We start from the raw sequence: 20,411 nt of genomic DNA, 5'->3' as shown, positions 1-20,411 counted from the left end.
TTTAAGGTTATCACAGTGATATGAAATCATATCTTGAAAATTATTTAGGGCATCGCATGGATGAAGTCCGAAATTATGAACAAGAGTTCCTAATTTCGGGCTTTATCTCAGCGATAGTAAGTAATTTTCCAAGATCTGACCTCATATCATCGTGATACCCTCATTAATCCACCGAATATGAAAAATGGTACTCTAAAAATCTTTTAATTTGGTCTTATTTTCAATATTATCAAACTAGTGATTCACGATTTTCCTCAAATTGGCCCAAAAGGAAACTGAGACGGATAAGAGGATGATTTTTTTATTTTCATTTCCGGAAGAAAAAATAGTAATAATAATAAACAAAGAAAATAAATTCAATTGCTGGCTTGAACCAGAAAGAAGTTTCAAACAATTGCTTTAACAAAAAATGGGACTAGCGAAGTAGTGGAAATATAATTTTATTAATCAGATTAACACAATAATATAATATTTTTACAAAAGAAAATACATTTAAAAAAGTCAACTTGAAAGTGAACTTGAGGTGGTCTACCGAAATAAACAAAATAATAATAAACAAAACAAGAAAAGTTGAACTTTACTAAGCGTGGCACCATTTTTGAATGCATATGATACATTATTGTATAGAATAAGTTTTGATATATAAATAATATTTATAAATAATAAAGCTGAATTTCGAGAAGCGCTGGATTTTGAAAATGACCCCGAAAAATCGATATTTACGAACCTCGTAAAACGACTTTGAAAAAATAGGGTCCTTTAGTTCTTCTTATCAAACTATTCCCGTATCAGTAGGGTACACCTTTGAATAAAGATTTCTGGCAGCGGTGAATAAAACGCCTATTTTTAAAATAATAATATTCAAAAGTGAAAAAAATGCAACAGAAAAATATATCTACAGAGAGAAGGGGACAGAGTGAGAAAGTTATCTTTTTTACTAGCATGCCCTAAGGCGTGTGCAGCACCGAGTTCATCGTGAAGTTACGTAACACTTACAGTAAGCGACTTCAATTCTGTTTGGAAATAGCGCGGTTTTTTTGAGTGAATGAAAAGGGGCTTTTTAGATACATTTAAATTTAGAATATCTCTTTTTTTCTTTTGTCGGCTGCGGTATTTTTTAGGCGTCAGTCGGTCAGGCTGAGTGCAGTTGGGTATTTGTAGATTTTGAAGCTACCAGGAGGTTGTTTTTAGCCATTTGTCAGCGAGGGTTGAGAGCTGGCCACATGACTCGCTCGGTCCAGGATCGTTTCGATTTCCGCTTGCATGAAGGCCCATGGATTTTGGGATCCCTGAATGATTCAATGAGTTGCGCAAGAACAGATAAAGCGAGTGGAAATCCTCAAGCTGGATCTGATGCTTCTGAATCACCAGTAACGAAATTTGAGTAACAAAAAATGATCACGTTTAACAATTTTCCTTTTAGAGGAATCGAAACTCAGAAGATCAATTTCTACGCCTTGGAAAGCCTCTTTCTCCTGGGAGGAGGTGAGCGGAAGTGTCGCCCAAGCTCACGTGTTAGATTCATATCTTATAGAAACTTACGGCAATGGCACATCGCACACCAGATGGGCAGAACACTTCTGTCGTCGGATTCTCGTTCAGCGAACGGCGGATCGTCCGTTGACAGCACGGAAAGCAAAATCTACGAAGGAAGAAAAAGTTAACACGAATCAGCACTGGCAAGTAGACGCACCTGTGGAGCTGCTGGGAGGGGCACTGGACGAAATGAGAAGCTTCGAGGCGATTTTTACAAAGATGGCAGAGCAGCTGGGCGTTGTCAGTTCGACCATTCATGTTGCCATCCGGAGAGCTCTAGAATTCGAATTCATTTCCTGACAATGATTTTGGGAGAGTTACCGCGTGAGGCGAGTTGGACTTTTGTGATGGCGGCGCTTTGGGAGAAGCAGATGCTCGCTACATGAAATAGTTAGATACGCTTATCTTTCAAAGTTTCAACAACAACGAACAAATGTCCAAAGACATTTGAAACAGGGGCATTAACTTACAGGGTCACGGTCTTCGGGTCTTGCCCATTTTCGCTCTGGCCCGTCTTCGCTGCTGTGATGCGGTCGTTTGATCGGCGCTGGGGATGGCTGGACAACTTCTATCTCGTTGTCGGAGCCTGAAATCAACGTTCGTTTTCAAAATTCGAAAATAGCGAAACTATAGGGCATGCGATTCTATTCTACTTTTAGAGCCACCTCAATGTGCTAGACTAGGACTTGTCTGTTTGCAAAAGTAAGATGCATGAATGCTAAGAAGAAAAAAGTTTTTCTGTTCTATTAAAAAAATGTATTCACCTTGATCTGAGTCACCTGGCTCCGCCTTGACTGGTGGCGTGGGAGCGTTTGGATCCGAGTATTTTGTCGGGAGCATTTCGGGCTGGACTGGGTCCTGGAAGCGACGCACTCCTTCCGGTAGCAGATCACTTAGCAACCGCCAGTCGTCTGATCTGTGCTTCACTTCATACTGGATGTCCTTGTATCCGTTTCCAGAGATGGGAGTCATCTTTTCCATATTTCCGCCGACTGCGTCTAGGGCCATTTGATGCGCGACAGTTTGCACAGATTTGAAGATTTTCGTCGATCCTAGACATAATTTATTGATTCATTGTCTTCAAAGAAATTCTGTATTCGGGGAAACGATTATAATTGTAATTATTAGAAGGCGAGGCCAGGAAAGCGCTAGTTAGGAGTGTATTTAAAATAAAAACACTGAAATGCTTAGTACGCCCTCATCGATAAATTGGCCGTTTATTGAATGAAAACAAGCTTAATTTAGTGCAATTCTGGCAGACATTTGTCGTGAGACACAAAAGGCCAAACAGAATGTAGCGCGGCGCTTATTTTTCTGGCAACAAAAGAGGTTTAATATTCAACAATATACACCTAATCTGTAGTAAAAGTGAGTCAAGGTCCTGAAATGAAAGCAAGAGTCAGAATCTAAATCTGTTTATAAATTATAGTCTTTTCAGCTTTTTCAGGACCCTGACTCAGGTTTCTATGAAGATTGTCGATCCCTTTCCGGGCTGCAAAGATTGTAAGGGTGTATAATCTTTACAGTAAAGACGAACTTTTAGGCCTTATTTCCGAAACTTTTCTAATATCGAAAATATTATGAAGAGATGTTTAGGAAATAAGGTCGATCTTGATGCGCATCTACCGCGGCTTTCGAAAACATGACGATAACGATTTCACCGGGTGACGTTTCAAGCATTACGTAAGCTTACCGATTGGATATTCGATGTAGACTCTCAGTTCGTTCTTGGTTGAGAACTGGATGACGCGTCCGCGGATGGTGGAGTCTTTTCGGAAGCGAACGCGGAAGGGAACGCATTTGTTCAGAAGATCTTTCGAGGAGTTTACTTCAATTCGTGAACGGAAATGGGAACGAAATTCTACATGAAATTCCTTGCTTCTGGGCTCGGAAGCCTGTGTAGAAACCTGAGTTAGGCTCTCTGAAATTCAGAGCTCTGGCACAGGTTTGCTCACAGGTTACCGTCCCTTTTTCTATTGGTTATAGACACGATGCAATGTTTAACTCCTTGACTAAAGTCTGGGCGGAAAGCGGCGAAGGCGACTGGTGCTGGATTGATGCAATCTGTCCCTCAATAGTCTTGGCGATTGGCCTTGGGATTCCTCCTGCTGCGGAATTAATAGGCTGTGTGATTGCTTGGCTGTGGGGATGCTGCGAAATCGACTTGGGCACCTCATGACCATACTAGACTCAGAATTAGAATCCAATAAGAATTACAAATTTTCCAGAATCGAAAATTTGTAATAACGATTTTGATTATTTTTTGAAGAATTTATTGTTCAATTACCGGTGTCACAGGAGATGGGTTCATCGTTGGGAGAAAGTTTCCGGTAGATGTTCGGATGGTTCCGCCTGGATTTCTACGGGTGAATTCTGATGGCATCATCGCATGTGCGGCTGCGCCAGGGTTCAGCTGCGGTGGAAGGGCAGTCATGCTGTGCGTGGGGAGCTTTGGGATGAACCTAAAAGAGAGAATTAAAATGCTGGAAATCCACTTTTTAAAGAATTTATGATCAAAAATGACCACATTCTCAAGACATTGATTCTGCAGGTATGTCTATGCTAGGCAACCTGAGAAGAAACCTGAGTTCAGGACCCTAACTCAGGTTTGAAAACAGGTTGCCGAGTCTAGTCTATAAAATGCGTACGTATCGTGTTTGGTAGTCTGTATGTCCACTAAAAGACCTTAACTAAGAAGAAAAATATCATGAGCATATTTAAGATTTAATCTCAATACCCGAAAAGTGCAAGCCCTCGAGATAAGCTGCGCATATATTTTTATCAGACTAATCCTCGTAGAGCGCATATTTTTCAACAGCTCTATCTGCTTACTTTAGTGGTTAAGAGTGAGTTCACCAGCAGACTACGGCTGCCAATAAGGAATCAGAAGGGATGAGAGTTTACCTGCTTCCATTGTTGGTGAAGGGCGCGACCACGCTCTGTGTTCCTGGAGGTCGGACTAGCGGTCGAGGTGGTTCGGGTCGCGCGTGTCGTGGCACTTCCCGCACCCGATTTGGATCGATGTTCCGGCTCTCGTTCATCTTAACTTTGAATAAGTCGACTGTTCTTGTGTTTCATAAAGTGACTTTGGCTCATTACGACTATCGACCACTATTTTTTGGTTCCGCAACCTGTGGAGAATCCTGAGTCAGGGCGCAACCGGACTCAGTGTTTCTACAGAGGTTCCACCAAATCCACCAAATAAGAAATAGAATTTGGGAGTTTCGGAATTTGAAAAAAGAACGAATGAGCCCCGTGTTGGTTAATTTGTTCGATTGAGGAAATGAGCCGCAGTTAGATTCTGTTTTAAATGGATTCTGGTAATAGTTTTTTTGTAAAGAAGAGCATGTGAGAAAGTAAAGAGCTTACCAAAAGCCTAGAGTAGCCTAGAGCTTCCAAGTTCTAAAATTAAAGATGCATACATTATAGAATCATGGAACACGAAACGAGAACGACGTGAAAGCGAGCTGTTCAAGCGACTATTATGTAAAGGTTAGAAAGTTACCTGTTTCATCAAAAGATCACGGCCGGATAAGGCCCCAGTCTTGGGCGGTGCTCCATAAAGGTCACGGCTTCCATTTGGGAGCTGGCTCCTTGCATATTCGGCCTTTTGGCGCACTGTTTCGGCGATAACATCCGCGATCCTACAATTAACGCGTCAATATACATGCTATATAGATATATCTATCGAAGTGATATTTAAATAGGACATGAAAGAAGAGGATCGTATCCTTGCTAGTTTATTGCACTTCAGGTGCATCATATAATTTCACGGATGGACAATTTTATCAATATAAAATCTTCCTGATTACAGATATCGTTGTGTAACCGATTGATTGAAATCTAGTCATCTCAGTTCAACAGATCAAGAAAGACTATCGTCAGAAGTACCAGTAGATATCATTTACTATTCAATATTGCCGATCTGATATCTACTATCGGCTTTTTATTATTGACTATTGAATACAGGTAGGGTATCAAATGTATAGAAAATATGTTTTATAACATGGCAAGTGCGACGAAGAGCCGAGACGCGTGGCATGTTCAGAATCGATAGAGTAGATAATAGAGTAGAATAATAGAAAAGAAAAAGGCCGAAGAAGCGAGTAACTCTCATTTATTTTTAAAAAGATCGCGTCAAATATTGATCCGCGCTGAATAATAAATGGCATCAGACTATTGCATTTTGCTTCTAAGGTAACTCGCCCGATGGGATAATCTTGCAATCAGCCGCTCCCCCGAGGCTACCCGTCCAAGTGCTATTGCAAACAGGATGAGCCCGCTCCAAGGTCTCCTGGGACGCGGCTTCTCGGCAAAAAAGCATGTGCAACATTCGTCAAAGACGAGTTCGATGAACTACACTTCCAATTATCCGGCGTATGCATAATTAAACGACACGCGCTTTAGGTCATTTGCTAAATAGAAAAAAGGCACGTCAGACTTAGCTTTTGAAACTAACAAAGAAGACGTCTTCTGACTCAAAGACCTGCAAATGAATCAATGTCAATTCTGTCTGTTCCCAAATTAAACCGTCTGTTTCTATATCAATTTATCGTCTATAGAAACCAGGTCAAGCGCTAAAGCCTTTTGATTGCTTTCAATTAAAATCGAAAAATAGACAAGTGCAACTGAGAATGGTCGCTCGTAAAAGAAGCTTTTCAAAAATGCCTGGCGGTCTTTGCTGATTTCACGAAAACAACTTTTACGATTTTGAGTTTATCCGTGAATTTTATGGGCCCACCGCTTAGGAGTGTTAAATTTGACCTGGCTCAAAATCGCAGAACTCATAAGAAAGACATCTTTACGAGCGGGGAAATTTAACGATGGCAGACTACCGGGTACAAAGGGTCGCCCAAGGGTGCACGGTGCACCCGAAGTAGGCCAGCTCAAGAAACTATGTTTCGTTTTCAAAAGAGTTTTCCGAAAACCATATTTTTAAAGCCTGAAAACCGTTTACAAAAAAACAAAGGGAGCGTTTACAAACCAAGAACCTGTTTCCAGTGACAACTGAATAACCCAAAACACCCTTTACAAGTTACTAGAAACGACCATTCAAAACAAATAGGAACAAAATTCAGGAAATGCGCTATTTGCCTCGCATTAATTGGTGACGCCAATGCAAAGGTTAATAATTGCCCGCGAAGGCAAATTTGATTTCCCAGGAGACAAAGAGTTCACCAGGTCTAAAGTGGAAATTTCCGCGAACAAAGGCGACCCTTGGCACTATAACTTTCACCAGCAGCGGCCTGTTATCACCTTACTTGGCAAGCCCCCGTTTCTATGGCCTTAATAACTTATGACCTCCAGGAAGAGGCTATTTGCACCGTTGCGTTTATTATCAATATCCGCTCGTAAAAATGCGTTACGTAATCAATTGGAGCCGTCGTTTAAAGATTCAGCAACGACTTAAATGCCATTTCTTGGTTCTTCATGGAAAAATCAAAAGCCAGCTTCACGATAATCGATTCATAATCGGGCTTGGAAACCAGTGTCCAAAGCCTGAGTCAGGACTTGAAAGAGCTTGAACCAATGCTATGCGGCTTCGCTAGAGCTATTTTCATTCAAGCTCTTTTAGGCCCTGACTCAGGCTTTGGAGAAAGGTTCCTGAGCCCAGATTCACGGTTGATTTATCGTACCATTTTATTAATCTGCCTTATCTTTCTGTTTGTCTCGTTAAAGTTGTTATCGCTAGTTTTACTCAATCAAAAAGAGTCTTCCAAGATTTCATGATTATTTTTAAAATATTTATTTTACCTGTCGATGCCTTCAAAGTTAACACAGCTTCTGCAGACGTGGTTTCCATCAGGTAAGCCGGGGATGGTGTCAATAACAGCCCAAGGTAGCTTCTGCGTCTCACAGAGGTAGCATGTCACCCTAAATTAACTCGGATTAGCGCGGCGTCGCGTTATATTCTGTAATGCACTTTCTGTTTCGATCATTGTCAGATTCGCCATCTCGGCTTAGCGCTTCTTGCACTGTTCACGTCTAGCCCCGAGTATTAACTCGCACCCTCGCGGATTAACGGTCCTTGCTCCTAGCAACCCCTACCATCTTAGCTAAGAAGCCCCTATCTTCTCCCTCCAAGAGTTTATCCGAGGAAAGAATTGCATAATCTATTTCGCGCCAATTTATCAAAAACGCCAATTTACCGTTCAAACAGTCAGGGACAGTGTGGAGCAACCTGTGTAGAAACCTGAGTCAGGGTCCTCATTATACTCTTATGAAAAGCCGCGTAGCGGCTATTCAAAATGAATCGGCTCTGCGGCTTTTCATAAGAGCATAGTCAGGAGCCTGACTCAGGTTTCTACACAGGTCACCGAGCGTAGGGAACGATTTAGTTAGGGAGTCTTTTTCTTGTTAATAATTCCTGATCTTACGATTTGCGAAGGTAATATTGCCGCTGTTGAGCTTCATAGGTTCTTAAATTGGTTCTAAAAACGAGAGGGAGAGGAAGTTACGTTTACATGAATAGAAACGCCTTGTGGGAAGCGTTCCATAACGAAGATAATAATTACGTAATTGGCAACGTTCCATCTGTCGTTGTTTTCGAGTTTTGAACGGTTCAAATAGGCCAACTCGATTTGAGTTGGCAATTAATCATTGGCGAGGCAAGGTCATTCTCCGAAAGAATAGACGCTCATCTCCCTTTTCCAAATTACCTTGGAATTGGAGTGCCCCGTGAATAAGGGTCTCAAAGGCGCCGAAAGGTTATTCAAATATTTATTCACATGAGTTCAGTCTGGTGCACTCAGGCACGCACTTCGAAAACAGGCGCGAGCGTTCTGCGTTCTTCTGGGAATAATTAACCTGCCCCGGGGCGAGTGCCAGGTTAAACGCGTAGGCGAGTTAATTTACTTATGCGGAAGTGAGGAAAGAATTAAGAGCGAAGAATATAACTCCCGATCGGGTTAAAAATTGTCCTCGCCCGAGGCGTGTGTGTTCTACATCTCTTGTAGAACACTCTTATCTGTCTCGCCTGGGCATGGAAAATCTGTAAGACCTATTTTTAGTGTTGAATCTTTTCCAATTCGTATATAAATAGCATAAATGGGGCAATATATAGAGCTGACTCCCTTAAAAGCGCGCACTGAGCCATATTGATTTTGAAATAAAAACCATATATAAACGTATTTTGTCACGTAACAAATGATAGCATCATCTGCTTCTGTGAATAAACTGTACATTATATACAGATCAATCCGCAGTAATGAAATGAAAGTGGCCTACCAGCCCGCTCATCCGCAGATCAGTTACACTTCCCTCTAACTTTGCAGATCTTACTTGACCCGGGCCACTTAAAGCACCACCCGCGACTCGAGTGACCACGTGACCGCAGGCACCCAAGCCCAAGGTGGAGCAATTCTACATTCATGCAAATTTCATGGCTGTTTTCGACGTGAAATTTGACCCCTGCCCCTAATTAATTAATTTTAGACTTCCAAAAATTGCATTTCCGCTTCCCAATAAATTTATTATTAACCCAAAACGCGTTTTAGACCAGAAAATATAGACAATTTAAAAAACTCGGAAAAACAACAAAATTCTCCGTAAATGCCCCAAACAAAAAGTAGACAGTAGCTGAATAAATAGCCTTTCCTCCTTCATACCTCTTTATATTCGGTGCGGGCTGGCCTGGGACGGACATGGCCCCTCGTTGGTCCATTCTCTTCTGATTCGGAATTGATCTCTTTCGTCTTTCGTTACTGTTTGAATTTGTAAGACTGTTAAGTTCCAGCTGATCTCGCACTGCGCTAAAATGAACAACTGTCGCTTCTGTTTCTCTGTATCTTTGAAAAAATGGCGTGTTCTTTCGAGTTTCTAGGGTTCGTTTCAGGGCCAGGCTGCCTGGCGAAAATGAGAAAGAGGTAGCTCTAGTGAGAGAGCTCCGCGCGGCGCAAAAAAAAAAGAAAAAAAAAGCGCGGCGAGCGAGTGAGGTCGGCCGACCACCCACGCAGATTGAATAGAAGGAGAGTAGCGACCTCCAACACACAACACAAACACACGAAGCCGAACAAGACTCAAGCAGAGGGACACGCGGTGGCGCCAGAGAGCGATTTTAACACGAGAACGGGTCGCCAAAAAATTTCGTCGCCCTGTCCCACGGCGACCACTATCAGCCGTGACCCTGAGTCGAAGAGGTCATTTTAGAAGATGACCTTTTCAATCAAAGGCGCCGGCATTCTGCTCAATCCAAAAAGGTTTCGAAAAGATGATGTTAAATCAAATCGAGAAGCCGCTTGCGGCTTCGAGCCTAAAAAAGAAAGAAGCCGCGCAAAGCGCGGCTTTACAATTAGTCTCTCGAAGCCGCAAGCGGCTTCTCAATTTGATAAAGCCTCATCTTTTCTTTACCTTTTTGGATTTTAGGAAATGAATAAGTGGCTGTAGAAAAGAACCGCACGGTAAAAGATAAAGTGTCTGGCTGGAAGAGAGGGTTGACCGCGCTAGGGCCCGCGGCGACAAAATTGAGGTCCATGATAACACGGTTTTTCGTCGAAAATGAGGATGTTCAGGAAGCCTCGTTTCAGAGCGAATTATTCACGCTTTTTGTTCACTCAAAATTCGACCTTTTTTAGTTTTTTTTCATCAAGAAAAATGAAGAAAATCCTAAACGAACCTGTTCTCTGCTTGAAATTTTAAACTGAAAAACTTAGTGCTTGGAAACTTCGAATTCGGCACTGGCAGATGCGAGATTTTATTGGAAAGATGGCCAGATTGCCAGGAAAAAGTTTTCCCGATTTCAAAATTTGGCAGGAGGTCAGTTCGTTTCGATCAAATTTGCCACGCTTTTGCTGCTCTTTTGTGCGAAAAATCAACCCAGGTCAAAAAAGCAGAAGCAAAATAGCGGGGAGCAGCCGTTTTTCGCTGCTCCTGATCAGGACTTGGCAACCTATGTAGAATACCTGAGTCAGCTTGAATGAAAAGCCGCGTAGCGGCTTTTTTGAAAACGAAGCCGCAAATTGGATTCGCCAGAATATAAAATAAATTGATATAATAATTTTGGCGAAGCCGCTTTGCGGCTTTGTTTTCGAAAAAGCCGCTATGCGGCTTTTCATTCAAACTCTTTTAGAACTTTATCATGTCTTCTGAGCCCATCTTTTGATCCCTATTAGAGGAGCTCAGGCGAAAATAGAGTTACTCGCTGCTGGTGTACCTTGCTTTTGGCCCAAACAGCGTGAGCGTATTTACGAAATAAGAAAATCTTGTAAGTGGGAATTTGGAAACAAACTCGGTAGCCGCGACAAATTGGTGCGATTTGCTTACGCGAGGTTTTCGCCGAAGACGCCAGCCCTGTCAATTCTGATCAGTTTAAAGATCATTGTATAAAATTATTCTCGCCTCTTTGGTTATGAATTTTATTTTTCTCTGAATCTTCAAAATTGAACAAAAAGACATCGTCTCGAAAGAATAGACTGATGTCTATTAATAATGATGATTTTGAATTATCATTGATAAGAGCAATTTTACAAGCCGATGCTGTGGTCTTCAACCTGTATGGAAAACCTGAGTCAGGGTCTTGAAAAAGCTAAAATGAAAAGCCGCTTAGCGGCTTTTTTGAAAATGAAGCCGCAAAGCAGCTTGGCCTAGTTTCAAAACAGGCACTTTATTACAGCTTTTTACGGACTCTGACCCAGGTTTCTCACACAGGTTGCCAAACCAAGACGGAAAAACTGGATTACCTTGAGTGAAGAAAATTCATTTGTAGATTTTGGTAGTTCATCAATTTCCGTTTTGCTTCTCCCTTTTTCGCGACTCTTCTTCCCTCGAGAAGAACGGTTTGTTGCCCTACTTTAACTTCCTCGCATCTAGAATTTTCATTTTTACTTTCCATCTTATTCGTTAATGTTCTGGAGAAAAACTTTGGTGAAATTTCCCTTGTGGGATGAGAACAGGTGCATTTTGCAAGAAATATGGGAAATCGACAGATGAAGCAGATCTTCCTTTATTTCAGCAAACGAGAATTTTTTCGATTATTTTGAAATTTGAAATTTATTATCGATAAAACAAAAAAGAAGATCGTCTATTTATACATACCTACGTACCTAGCTGCTATTTTCGCTTCTCAAGACTACAAAGTATATAGTAGAATATAAATATTTTATACAATAAAAAGGCCACACTTGTTTCTGCTCCACTTCGTCCTAGGACAAAGAACTCATCAAATAATCATACAATAATTTAAAATTGTCCTCATACATAATCTATAATTTTAGAACTTTTTCTAAAGAAAGAACAACTTGTACCAAGGTTACGTCAAAAACAAATCATCTGTCTCTACTATTTTTATAAAGCTAGTCCTAACCTATACCAAGCCTCTTACTTTAGTCCTCACTAGTTGAAGCAGGGACTATTCTTTCACCAAAATTTGAAGCGTTGAGCAACGATGCCTCCCTCCCAGCGCGCAGACGACCATCCTCAACTGTTTACAAGACAACCACGTATTGTTTGCGAGTTGGTTTGAAAACTTTAAATAAACACTAAACACTCTCGGGGTCGGAAACATCTTTTATTCCAAGTTTCCAACTCCGATTCAAGTTATTTCGCTGTGCAAAGAAAGAAAGTCTGTTGCCCTTTTTGCCGAGGCCAAGTTGTCTTACAGTGTATGCAAATCAAATAGAAAGACTCCTACAGTCGTTGAATGGAAAGATTTGGCCTTCGAAAGATGACGTGGCCCTGGCTGCCGCCTGGCCGAAGTTGACATTGCCGCTGGCAAATTCAGACTCTCCTCAGGGAGACTCCTACGTACTCGGAATTTTCTCCCAAGGGAAAGGCTTGAGCCCCATTTTTCATCTGAATGATTGATTGCTCTCGTCGTACAGGGCAGGATCTGGAACTACTAGTGTTTCGAGATCGAGGAGTTAATTTTATTTCAAATGGCCCTCTTAGTTATCGAAAGAAAATAGACACATGTTTTTCAAAAAACAGACTTTTTAATTCTAATGGGTCGACAAATGCTAATAGCATTAAATCTTTATTCATTGCCGATTGACGTTGTTAGACGAAAATGTCGACGGCGACCGAGAATATCTACGGCATCAAGAAATTCGCATGTCAATATTTGAGCCAGTTTCTGTTTGCGGCAGACGAACGCTATTGGCAACGAAAAATTCTCTGTATGGTCTCATTTCTTGGCAAATACGTTCGCTTCATTTCGTTTCTTTCGCGTGGAAGTTTGTAAAAGATTGGGTAAATAGTAGAGTTCAAAGCATCATATAATGGTCCATATTCTTCATTTGCTTAGTTCATCTTCTATGAGTTCGCGGAGAACGATTCGGTTGTCATTTTCTACCTCGAAGAATCTCCCGACTTCTTGGAAGGTTGTGATATCACGTGATATTTTAAATTCAACGAGGGTGTATGAGAAGGTTTGCTATTAGACCTTCATGCTTGTAATTGAACTTGAGAACCGTGAGATCCACCAGAGAAAAGATAGTCAGCAATATAGGACAGACTATCAGGAGGAGGAAGCAGGCTATCGTTCAAAAATGGTCGTTCACAAGAAAATCAGAGCAGTCAAATTAGAACATTCCTACAGTAGGAATACAGCCTCTATTCTAGAGTAATCAAGTCCGGTTGAATCGCCCAAGTCGTTTTTATGAGCGCCGCTTGATGAATTTTTCAACGTCGCGAACAAAAGTTTATTGCTCTCGCTTCCTGGAAGAGTTCACCCCGTCGAGAAAATTGCGCTGCGGCGCGTGAAAGCGTGATTTTTCATCCCTTCGAGTGGCTGCGGTAGTTGGCGCAGGGCGTCGGAGAACCTCATTCGCCGCCTGCTGCGTCGTCATCAACTTACTTTGCGAGAATTGGTGAAAGGCCTGCGGAGGAGACACCAAGCCCGGCTCAATATTCAAGTAAACCACCACACTTTCGACCCGTTCCTTGTACGCCAGCGATACGCTAGCTCCCGGATCGAGTATCAAGAACTCCTACCAATTATTTTACTTGACTGGAGTCTTATCTCCCATCATTCGATTTCTACGACGCCTGCTCCAGACAAGCTTTAACGAAGATAATACAGAAACAACTAGGCTTTTTTCTTGGGAGGAACATTTTTTTGATTAAACTGTCTAAAAAGCCAGCCCGGCGAATTAAGATTATTACTAGGTAATCTACAAAAGACCAGAGGTACATCTGAAATCTGATTAAACTGAAAAGCGAAGGAAAGAAAGGCGCCCTTCAGCGGATTACAGTAAGCTTTTGTGCAACAGCCTGCGCTCATCTGTTCCTGGAGGATAATAAGCGTGAATAGGGGTCACACGAAACGCGCCATAGTCTTCCGTCGAAGTTCATTCCTTTGTCTTTTCGTTTTCTTTGCCAATTTTCAGAATTTTTTGAAAGGAAGAGCCCCGGAGACAGAATGAATAAGACGCCCATTCAAATATTTAGACCCGTGTTTTGTTCTAATTGAAATAATTTGAATAGAAATTGAGGCACTTTTGGCTCTGGCATTTTCTGGAGAACAGTCGCGACAAAATGGAAGATCTACTAATTGACAGTTAATTTTCGTTGGCGACGGAGAGTGTTTTGTTTCTAAGTAAGATAAAAGGAAGGTCGTGTTTTCTACACGAGTAGCGATGAATGAAAATGACATTCTCGGGACAAAATCCTGACCCCTATGTTTCTTATGCTTTTCTGAAAGCCGGTGATCTGGCGAGTCGAATGGTATAAGTAAGGGGTCTTAGTCATCACAAATGACGTCATAGGTTCCCTGTTATTGGTTGAAACCGACCGGGACCTGTAACTTTAAATTTTGTAAATAAAAGTATACTGATTTTAGGCTCATTTAAAAGAGCAGCTCGAGATCTATTTGCGGAGCACTTGCGGGTTGGAAAATTCCCAGGGAAAAAAATTCTAGAGCCACCTAACCACGTGGTGAAAAAATGAAAACCGGTTGGTTTGCCGAGATTTATAGATCCGCAAATAGATCTCGAGATGCTCTTTTTAATAAGCCCAAAATCAGTATACTTTTGTGTACACACTTAAAAGTTCCAGGTCCCGGTCGGTTTACCCCATATGCCTCTTCAGTCACCCAGAATGACGTCATTTTCGATGACTCAGACCCCAAAAAACAAACCATTCGACTCCTCAGATCACGAGCTTTCTAATAAGCATGAGAAACCTGGGGGTTAGGATTTTGCCCCGAGAATGTGATTTTACTTCATCTAGCTTCTTGTACTTAGTACGTTGCTGTATTCGCCTGTCAGTGTATCTTCTGCTATTGTACCGTAGATCCATCAGAATACCGTAATCCAATAAAGTACAAACGAAGAAACGAGAAAGCAAGCTAGTGAGATTAGTAAGCCCGGAGGCTAAATGTTCGCCGTCTCATTCTAAAACTCTACCTGCGACAAGTCGAGTGCGCTACTTTCTTCCTCGCCCTGTGCTTATTATCAAAACGTTGCAAGTGCGCATTGAGCCAGCAGTTTTTATTTCGTACTGCTTTCGTTAGAGCTCCTGTTTATCGTCAAAATAGCAGCAAGAAACGAGACATTCGTGCAAGATAAAAAAGATCTTCGTAAATCTGAGTGGTCATCAAGTGGATGTGCCTGATTGTGATAATTGAAATTTGGGAATAAAATCATGAGTCGATTCGTGTTTTCTTGAGTCAATTATCAGAAGAAAATCTGTTGATTCGATCTGCTTTGAATCCGAGAAATCAAGGAAGACCAATCTGAAGTTGTTGCGTTGATTTTGTGTCGAATGATAAAACGGTTTTAGGAAAAAAAAGGATAGAGTAATAGGTTGGAGGCCTCGTAGAGAGTCATCGGCAATCACTGATTGCCTACAACAAGAACACAATGTATAGATCAGAGTCATAAAAATTACGGCTGTCGCAACAACCGCTCAGGGAAAAATCAAGAGTTTTTTTTCTATAGCGATGACTTCCAAATATAAGCGCTACCATTCTTCAAGTTCTGAGAACTCCAGAAACTCGGACACTTCAGAAATCGAACAACCGACTGAGCTGGAAAGAGAGCAAATAGAGGATTGGCTACCGGGATTTATCTCGAAGCTAGAGAGAACGACGAGTAGAAGTCAGAAATGTCGGTTGATCGCATCGATTGATAGGCAGGAGTTTGAGCATCATGAATGGGCGTATCACTGGCAATACTGTAAATTTGATGGAGATCTGGTGAAGCTGTATGATTACGCGGACAGAGAACTTGGTCAGTTTGCCATGACTGCATTTCAAAGGCAAATTATCAGGTCCGAACCTTCACTGAAAAATGTCTACTTGGGCAGATCAGAGTTGTTGGAAGAAACTGGAAAATGGATTCTTGATGAAAAATTGAAACGAAGAAAGATCTCTCAAGGCGGAGAAGCATTGATTGTTTCGCAAAAGTTTGGCGAAACTGAGTACGCAATTAGGGTTCAGGTTTTTGACCCATTTTTATTCACCAACAGATTCAGCAAGAATTTGTTTACCTCGAAAATTCATTTGTCAAACGGTAGGTCAATGACATTGTCAATAATAAATTTTGTTAAATCTTGGTTTAGAATACGAAAAAGTAATCGATCGAGAGAATGCGAATGACTACCAAATCCCCTTTCACGACAATGTTGTTCGCAACTTTGCAAACATCGAGCTCTATCATTATTGCGATCGAGAACAGAAAGATTGCATAGGGTGGCTTACAATCATGGAAAAATGTGATCAAGATATCCGACCTCTGTTAAAAGAAAATTGGCTCATTCTATCAGAACGAATGAGGATCGCTGAAGGAGTCGTCAAGGGGTTTCACTACTTGTTTTCCATTGGTATCGCCCATTATGACAAAAAGCTCGAGAACTTTTTACTTCTTGGTGATGAGCCACGGATTTGTGATTTTGGATTAGTTACCGAAACAACCGGTCGGATCGGTTACCGACAAATGGGATATACTGTATATATATCATATACACGAAAGGGATCAAAATTTAGGCACAACGTTGCTCTAGGTAAGGCTTAGTGTAAGATTTTTACATATTAGTTTATAGCGGCTGGATCACCAGGATTTGCAGTACAATGGCAGCTTACGCCAGGGGGAGATGCAGGGAAATTTGTCCAAGCTGTTGCATATTTTTTCGTCTGTGAATGGAAAACCGCATGGACACTGCTTTATAAACCAATAAATGAGGATGAACGGGATCGAATCAATGAAATCATGAAGGTATTCCTGATTTTCCTCAAATTCAAATCGAAATAACTCTTTTCGAAGGACTTCGGAGCAAGCATCTTAGAGGAAACTGTTGTTAATCACGATACTGAAGATTTAGCTAATTATTTCTACAAGTGCATTGGAAAGCTCACAGACATCATAAGTCTTGATGATGCAAGCTCTGATTTTTGCTTAGATGATTCAGCCCTCACAAAGTCTTGTCAACTGGCTGATATTAAACAAAGCATGACAAAATGTGTGAATATCGACATGGAAAATCTCACTCAAAATATCCTCGATCAGAAATACAGTAATCTCTGTGTTCCGATATCAGTGACGGTTTTGATACGATACGCGATGAAAAATGATCTTGGTTTTGTCGATCTGCATCGATCTCACTCTGTTGAGCACATTCTGGCTGTCTTGGTTATGATTATTTACCCAAGAAGTATGGTCGGCTTGTGCCTTAACCCGACCAGCGATGATGTAAAAGAGCGAAAGAAAATGAGAATCAAAAGAACCAAATCGAATTGTTACTCAAACGGGTTTGCCAGAAAACGTATTTGATGGAGTCTGGATGGGAAATTATCAGAATGCTCGGCTTCGAAGATGCACCAAAGCCAGACAAATCCATATGTGAATTCAATGAAGTTTATTTGAATGAAAATTTCGTTTTCGAACGGCCCGTAACTGCCACTGGCGTGTGCTTGTTGCCTGACGGTGAAGTCGTTTTCCACCAGTTGACGATTGACAGAATAGAAAATGGAGAATATGTCCTTCAAAACACCGCGTTCGAGCAGTCATGGGAGTCAGTGCTTCGTATCAGACAAACGCAGCCGTACTTCGAAATCGCCGAGAAGATCCACAATTATGATTACTGTAGTCGAACTCAAACTCATGCTTACAATGAAAACGGTGTGAAAATGAAGATGGTGAATGAAACTACAAGAAACATGAGGCTAAACACGTGGTATCTCATGGCTACTGCATATACTCTTCAACTGTCAAGAATATAAAATAGATTACTGTAACGAATGCACTCTAATCGATGTTCTTTTCCCAGTTGAGATTCTCCAGTCACAATCGGATTGATTTATTTAGTCTGAAAATATTCTCCTCGTATGCTAATGGGATAATCTTGGAAATAATCGCCATGATGAAAGGAGCGTAAATTTGCGAAATCCGAGAGGCCCACTTTTGAAGAGCAGTAAATTCAAAAAGAAGCGCTTCAGGCTGCGGGCCAATAAGCGCGCTGGTAAAGAATGAGTTGTCCAGCAATTTTCTGTAAACGCCTTTTCGCAGAGAATTTAAATTTTCAAGTTCAAGAAATTCCTTCTTCCGTCTTCTTCTATTTTCTTCGTTCATTTGAGAGCTTTATGTAAATTTCTCCTCTAATATTTCTAGATAGCCACTTTCGCGAATCCGAGTCGAATTCGAATTCTTTGGTGCCATCCTCGTTTGAAAATTGAAAAATAACGATTGTCCATTCAAGATTGATCGAAAATCGAAATGGTCTCAGTAAAATCTCGCCTCGGCGGAGTCGTGAAAAACAACCGCTCCTCGGAACACGACGATCGTGCTCCAGAATCCGACAGATCCGTCTCGACTAAGCCTTCTTCTCGCCCGGCGGGAGGCGCTTTCGGTGCCAATTTCATCAATGGCTATCTTGGTGGAGGAAAAACAACACCAACTTCTCGTGTTTCCAAAACACAAATGTACGTTTCATTGCCAAAAGACTTTTCAAAACAATATTTTTTCAGAACTAAAAAGAACCCAACCCAATTGAGCCTCAAATCCGGCAGCATCGTCCAAGTGGTAAAAAGAAACAACTCGAGCAGTGGAGATTTGAAAAGCCGCCTTGGAAGCGGATCATCTGGTCGCCGAGTTTCCACCGGTGGAATGCGATGTGACGAGATCGATCCTCCAGCACGGAAAAGTACCGGCTTTTCAAAGATTTAAAATTGATTTGTTTTTTTAGAAAATGCTGTTTTCTCCAAGTCGAACTTGGAAAATTTCAAACTGTCGGTGAAGAACGATTCCAGCGGCCTCCTCGGAATCGACCTCAACAATGTTTCTCTCAAAAGAAGAATTTCCAATGACAATGTGTCATCTGTAAGCTTTCAAACTAACCTGGGCTCGGTAACCTGTATAGAAACCTGACTCAGGGTCCTGAAAGATCTTTAGTTGATTCTCAATTAGAAAGCCGCGAAGCGGCTTCGTTAAAAAAGCTGCTACGGGGCTTTTTAGCTGAGCTCTTTCAGGACCCTGACTCAGGTTTTCTACACAGGTTTATTTGCCCAATTAAACAACGAGTGAATCTCCGCTAAATTTGCCTTTTAGGGAAACAGAAAATGGGGTAGCCTGAAACGAACTGTGCCAAATCGCAATTCTTCTGATTCGGACTCTTCTGAATCTGAAGAAATCGAACGGCCGAAGCGAAAGATCTCCGCAAAGAAGAAGGAAGACCGTGCCTTGTACAAGAGTGCTTTGAATGGTGTGCCATAACTGTAGTTTCCCCGTTTTGAGCTGTTTTCTTAGATGTTTTGGAGACGAAGAAGAAAGCACGATCAGCGCTAGAATCGAGAAAGAGAGCGAGTCGAAAGAAAGTCGCTGAGATGGATTCGGATTCTTCGGACGCCGAACCTTCGCCCAAAAAGCGAAGCAGAAAGGAGAAAACGACCAAAGAAGGTATTTTCAATTGGAAATTGATGCAGGCTATATTTCAAATTGTAGAAAGCGAGGAGGAAGAGGCATTTGTGCCTATTCGACGGCCAGGAGAGCGGGGGAAATCTGCGGCGAAGGACGAACATGACTCTGATGAAGATTCCCATTCGCCGATTGAAGGGTAAATCGTGATTTTTAGTGCTAGAATGTAAAAGTTGATTTGATAGATACCGACTGCAAGTGGAGAATCTGAACTCGTCTGTCTCGGAATCGGATTTAGTCGATCTCTTCTGCGCAATCGGAGCTGTGCGAGACGCGCGACTCCAGACCAGTGGAGAAGCGATTGTGACGTTTGTGAAACGAGCAGCAGCGATGGCCGCAATTACCAAATACAATGGCCGGGAACTGGACGGAGAGAAAATAAGCGGTAAGAGATCATTCTTCCTATTCTTCCGTAATCCAGAATCTCAGTGAGCCCGTACCGTATAATGGAGCTTCCGCGAAAGTTGCCCTATCAGTGGAGAAACGAGTACCCGACGAAGAAGCCCCGTGTTCGACAGGAATTAGTCGGTGAGATTCACCCCTCGATTTTGTTGCCTGCTATTACTGGAGTCGCCTCTGAAGGAAAGGGTCACAAAAAACCTGCACGATCTAGGGTAGGGGCAATCTTTGGGTAGGGAGAAGGAGAGGGAGTCCACAGCCCAGAAAATATTATCCTCCCGAGAGTCCTCCCTTTTAGACCACTCTAATTCTTGAATCAGCAGTGCTAGAATACTGTTGTGACCCTACAATTAGACTCGAAATCGGTGACCTTCACCGTGAAAGTCTAAAGCTCCTCCACGCTACTGAAATCATCGAGATCATTTTTCGAAAGAAAGAACCCACCCTGAATATTTGCGACACTCTCCCACGGATGGATAATTACAGATATTTCATTACTGACACATGTTTATCTCCTTATTTTGTATCTGTAGCGGTACATCTTTAAATCTGCCACACATGAAAAAAAAATAAATTTTTTATTCATTAAAATCAAAAATTCACGTTTTGAAATTGCATTTGGGGCCAGTTTGA

General features: G+C 41.7%; 2 protein-coding genes across 3 annotated transcripts; one reads left to right on the top strand and one right to left on the bottom strand.

The window, feature by feature from the left end:
* Window positions 1–81: 81 nt before the first annotated feature.
* On the bottom strand, window positions 82–11,380 carry LOC145700499 (interferon regulatory factor 2-binding protein 1-like). Of its 2 annotated transcripts, XM_081777772.1 has the most exons (15): window positions 11,214–11,380; window positions 9,144–9,287; window positions 7,291–7,410; window positions 5,042–5,180; window positions 4,906–4,938; window positions 4,441–4,577; window positions 3,824–3,998; window positions 3,551–3,720; window positions 3,230–3,351; window positions 2,301–2,588; window positions 2,007–2,122; window positions 1,858–1,914; window positions 1,694–1,812; window positions 1,543–1,642; window positions 82–1,289 (listed from the first exon to the last, which is right to left on the bottom strand). In XM_081777772.1, exons 1-15 carry the CDS (start codon window positions 11,363–11,365, stop codon window positions 1,188–1,190), a joined length of 1,974 nt encoding a protein of 657 aa, XP_081633898.1. In that variant the 5' UTR covers window positions 11,366–11,380; the 3' UTR covers window positions 82–1,187. The 2 variants fall into 2 exon arrangements, with proteins under 2 accessions (XP_081633898.1, XP_081633899.1); XM_081777773.1 differs by lacking the exon at window positions 4,906–4,938 and having other exon boundaries at window positions 83–1,289.
* A 6,751-nt stretch (window positions 11,381–18,131) lies between these two features.
* LOC145700502 (uncharacterized) lies at window positions 18,132–20,370 on the top strand. Its single transcript, XM_081777775.1, has 9 exons — window positions 18,132–18,388; window positions 18,434–18,609; window positions 18,652–18,785; window positions 19,014–19,167; window positions 19,212–19,361; window positions 19,407–19,518; window positions 19,565–19,764; window positions 19,809–19,955; window positions 20,127–20,370. Coding segments are annotated over exons 1-9 (1,281 nt in total). The 5' UTR covers window positions 18,132–18,182; the 3' UTR covers window positions 20,129–20,370.
* The last annotated feature ends 41 nt before the right edge of the window (window positions 20,371–20,411 follow it).

The sequence above is a fragment of the Oikopleura dioica genome, chromosome 2 (genome assembly GCF_907165135.1).
Source record: "Oikopleura dioica chromosome 2, OKI2018_I68_1.0, whole genome shotgun sequence".
NCBI lineage: Eukaryota > Metazoa > Chordata > Appendicularia > Copelata > Oikopleuridae > Oikopleura > Oikopleura dioica.
Note: the sequence above shows the minus strand (reverse complement) of the source record. Positions and strands in the feature narration are given on the sequence as shown.

What these genes read in the sequence shown, in the direction of transcription:
- LOC145700499 (XM_081777772.1), bottom strand. Translation starts at nt 11,365, where the DNA reads ATGGAAAGTAAAAATGAAAATTCTAGATGCGAGGAAGTTAAAGTAGGG. An exon ending in ACCCATCTCCTGTGACACCG is followed by an intron (nt 3,721 to 3,823) that starts GTAATTGAACAA and finishes TTCTGAGTCTAG; the next exon opens with TATGGTCATGAGGTGCCCAA. An exon ending in CCGCTTTCCGCCCAGACTTT is followed by an intron (nt 3,352 to 3,550) that starts AGTCAAGGAGTT and finishes AAACTCCTCGAA; the next exon opens with AGATCTTCTGAACAAATGCG.
- LOC145700502 (XM_081777775.1), top strand. Translation starts at nt 18,183, where the DNA reads ATGGTCTCAGTAAAATCTCGCCTCGGCGGAGTCGTGAAAAACAACCGC. An exon ending in CGTGTTTCCAAAACACAAAT is followed by an intron (nt 18,389 to 18,433) that starts GTACGTTTCATT and finishes ATATTTTTTCAG; the next exon opens with AACTAAAAAGAACCCAACCC. An exon ending in TCCCATTCGCCGATTGAAGG is followed by an intron (nt 19,519 to 19,564) that starts GTAAATCGTGAT and finishes TTGATTTGATAG; the next exon opens with ATACCGACTGCAAGTGGAGA.